The 2,940-nt window shown below is 52.4% G+C and overlaps 1 protein-coding gene across 1 annotated transcript; it reads right to left on the reverse strand.

The window, feature by feature from the left end:
* Nucleotides 1-204: 204 nt before the first annotated feature.
* LOC100027956 (transcription factor HES-5-like) lies at nt 205-2,143 on the reverse strand. The gene is made up of 3 exons (XM_001378069.4): nt 2,019-2,143; nt 1,637-1,817; nt 205-1,511 (listed from the first exon to the last, which is right to left on the reverse strand). Exons 1-3 carry the CDS (start codon nt 2,079-2,081, stop codon nt 1,264-1,266), a joined length of 492 nt encoding a protein of 163 aa, XP_001378106.1. The 5' UTR covers nt 2,082-2,143; the 3' UTR covers nt 205-1,263.
* Nucleotides 2,144-2,940: the final 797 nt, after the last annotated feature.

The following is a 2,940-nucleotide window of genomic DNA, read 5'->3' on the forward strand; positions in this document are numbered from 1 at the left end:
TAAGTGTCCGAGCCTGAGAGGTCCCTGTTTCCAGGACTTGGGCATTTCAGTGCCCTAAGCCTGTCCCCTTCCTCCCTCTCTTCCCTCTTTTCCTCCTTGCCTCCCCTCTCCCTCCAGACAGATAACCACAGTGACCACTGGCTCCAATGACCACTGGTCTCACCAGTCAAGAGGTAAGACAGGAATCGAGGCTCCAGACAGAGATGAACAATCATGCATGTTTATTTAGCTTTACCATCATTATCTGGTACAAACATACCCAAGCATACACAGTATGCACCCAGCAGCCCCTGGTGCCCAGCCTATCAGGTCTCACTCCCTGCCAGGACAAGGGGCATCACACGCACCCTGGATGATGCAACTGCTTTGGGGCTGGCCTCAGTGATTTCTTGGAAGGACCAGCCCCTTCAAATGTATAACATTCAAATCACAGCCTCCCGCCCTCCACCCCCATCCCTACATGTCCTTTAATATAAAGTAATCCCCATTCTTTTCACAAATAGAAAGGAAAAAAGGCAGCTACCCTATAGAAGCATCCATTCCCTGTCCATGGTCTGATATATCCCAGCTCCCTTTGCTTCCCCAAAGTAGAGACTAATGGAGAGAGTAATTCTCACCAGGAAATCATAGAGTTCCAAAGAGCTAACCTGGGGTTCAGAGACATGACATGAGCCCTAGAGAGCTAACCCAGGTCCCAGAAGAAGCTGCTACTCTTGGGGAGCAGACGGTGCTGTCCAAAGAGAGGGGAGCAAGGAACCTGGATGCAAAGCCACAAAGCTCTTACACAAGCCAGAGAATTCTCCCTAACCCCCACCCCGCCTCTGCACCTGTAAGATTAACAATCTTACTACAGTTGTAACATACAGAACATATATCCCCTTCCCTCTCCCACTCCCTGCCCCTTCCCCTTCCCCCCATAAGGCTCCTTCATTATGAAGACACATCTATGTACAGCCCTATACCCTCAACAGAATATTGAACTCCTTTCCCTTCAAGCTGGAAGAGACCTCAGAGGTGAGGTGGAGAGGAAGGAAAGTGACTTGCTCAAGGTCATACAGCAAGTCCGTGGCAGAAATGGAGATTGGAATTCAGGCCCGCTGACTCCGGCTCCAGGGCTCTCTCCACTGCCCAGAGTTCAAGTATTCCATTCTCTTCACACATAAATTAGAGGGGAACTAATATTCCCTACTGAAAAGAGGAGGTCAACAAGGAGTCGCCTTCCTCTGGAGTTAAAAACCTCGGGCTGGCCGGTATCAGTCCATTTTACCAGGGCCGCCACAAAGGACTGGGAGGACCTTTAAGAGCAGGCTGCTTCCCAGGATTAGGGGCTGGGAAAGAGGGAGATAGCCCCTCAGGGGCCGCGGAGGAGTTCTTCTGGAAATGGCTGCGCAGCTTGGTCTGCGTATCCGTCTGTGCCTTGTGGAAGGAGAGAAACTGAAAGGCTTCCTGTAGGCAGCGGGCATAACCCTCCTTGAAGTCCGTCTGCAGGCTTCTGGGGAGTGAACCTGGAGCTGGAAAAAAGAAGACGGGATGAGAAACAGGTCCCAGAAGCGTCGCCCCGTTCACTCCGCCCCCTGCCCTGTGGCCCTTCTCTCCTGGTCCCTGTCACAGCTGGCACGGAGCGCCCCATGCTCACCTTTGCCTTGCAGGAGGCTTTGCTGCTTCAGGTAGCTGACGGTCATCTCCAGGATGTCAGCCTTCTCCAGCTTGGAGTTGGGCTGGTGTCTCTGGAATTCCTTCTCCAGCAAGAGTTTCAGCTGTTCGATGCTGCTGTTGATCCGGTCCCGGCGCATCTTCTCCACCACCGGCTTCCTCAGCTGTTCAGGAAGAAGGAGAGAAAAAAAGTTAGAGGGAGAAATATAGTGATTCGTGCACGGCTGCCGTGGGTTCTCCCAGTCGCAGTCCAAACCCCGGTGCTAGTGCCAAACCCAAAAAATCTCTGAGCCCCCAGTCCGATACATTCTCTCTCTCCAAAGTCTAGAGATGGCTCCAAATCCTTTGACTTCTCTCAAACTTACTTTGTTTTTCTCTTTGGGAGTCAGGAGGGAACTGTGCTCCATGAAGTCTGTGCTGGGGGCCATGGGGATCTTGCTAGAGGAGCAGCAAGGCTAACGACAAAGTCTGTAGCAGTGGTGGCTGGACTGCCGGCTGCTGAACAGCTCCCGTATTTATTCAGTCCTCGGGCTCCTGGATCTGTGGGGCTCTGGCCTAGCTGACTTTCCCACACTCGCTGGCCAATCAGAAGCTAGAGTTGGACAATGAGAGAAGCATCTCTTCTTGTATGCTTGGGCTTCGGGTGAATAGGCTGCGGATAATGACGCTCCCCCTCTCCCCCTCCCAAGCCTGAGCAGGTGGGGACTCCGTGGCTAGAGAGAGAGGAGGGAGCCTGGGCTCAGAGAAGCTGAGAACTGGCTGCTGACTGATGTGGGAGATCAATAGCACTCCCGGGCCGTTCACAATGTACAGTTCGGGGAGATCTATGAATGGGAATGGAAATAACAACTTCCCCCTCCCCCCAACACACACTGCCTAGTGGCGGGAAATCTTGGCCAAGCCCAGGGCAAAGGAGGAGCAGGAGCTCGCCTCCGGAGTAGGTGGCAGGCGGCGACCAGGGAGACCTGGCCGGGGAGGGGCAGAGACAAGAAGGGGAGCTCCTGGTCAACCGAAAATAACCCCAGTGGAAGGTGGCCCTTCGTGCCAGATGAGGCGCCCCCCCCCCAATTTAAGGGAAGGAATGGTAAAATCGAAGCCAACTTACCAAGGGTTTAATTATCTCTCGCTGCCCCCCTCCCCCGTGGTAGGTGACAAACCTGCCCAAAGTAACATTATCTCTACCCCAAAGAGCTTCCATTCTACACAGAGAATAACTATTATTATCATTACTATAGTAAGAAAATTAAGCCTATTACTTAAAATCAATAAAAACAATAGCTAATTTTA

This window comes from Monodelphis domestica, chromosome 4, assembly GCF_027887165.1.
Source record: "Monodelphis domestica isolate mMonDom1 chromosome 4, mMonDom1.pri, whole genome shotgun sequence".
NCBI classification, from domain to species: domain Eukaryota; kingdom Metazoa; phylum Chordata; class Mammalia; order Didelphimorphia; family Didelphidae; genus Monodelphis; species Monodelphis domestica.

What these genes read in the sequence shown, in the direction of transcription:
- LOC100027956 (XM_001378069.4), bottom strand. Translation starts at nt 2,081, where the DNA reads ATGGCCCCCAGCACAGACTTCATGGAGCACAGTTCCCTCCTGACTCCC. An exon ending in CTCCCAAAGAGAAAAACAAA is followed by an intron (nt 1,818 to 2,018) that starts GTAAGTTTGAGA and finishes CTTCCTGAACAG; the next exon opens with CTGAGGAAGCCGGTGGTGGA. An exon ending in AAGCCTCCTGCAAGGCAAAG is followed by an intron (nt 1,512 to 1,636) that starts GTGAGCATGGGG and finishes TCTTTTTTCCAG; the next exon opens with CTCCAGGTTCACTCCCCAGA.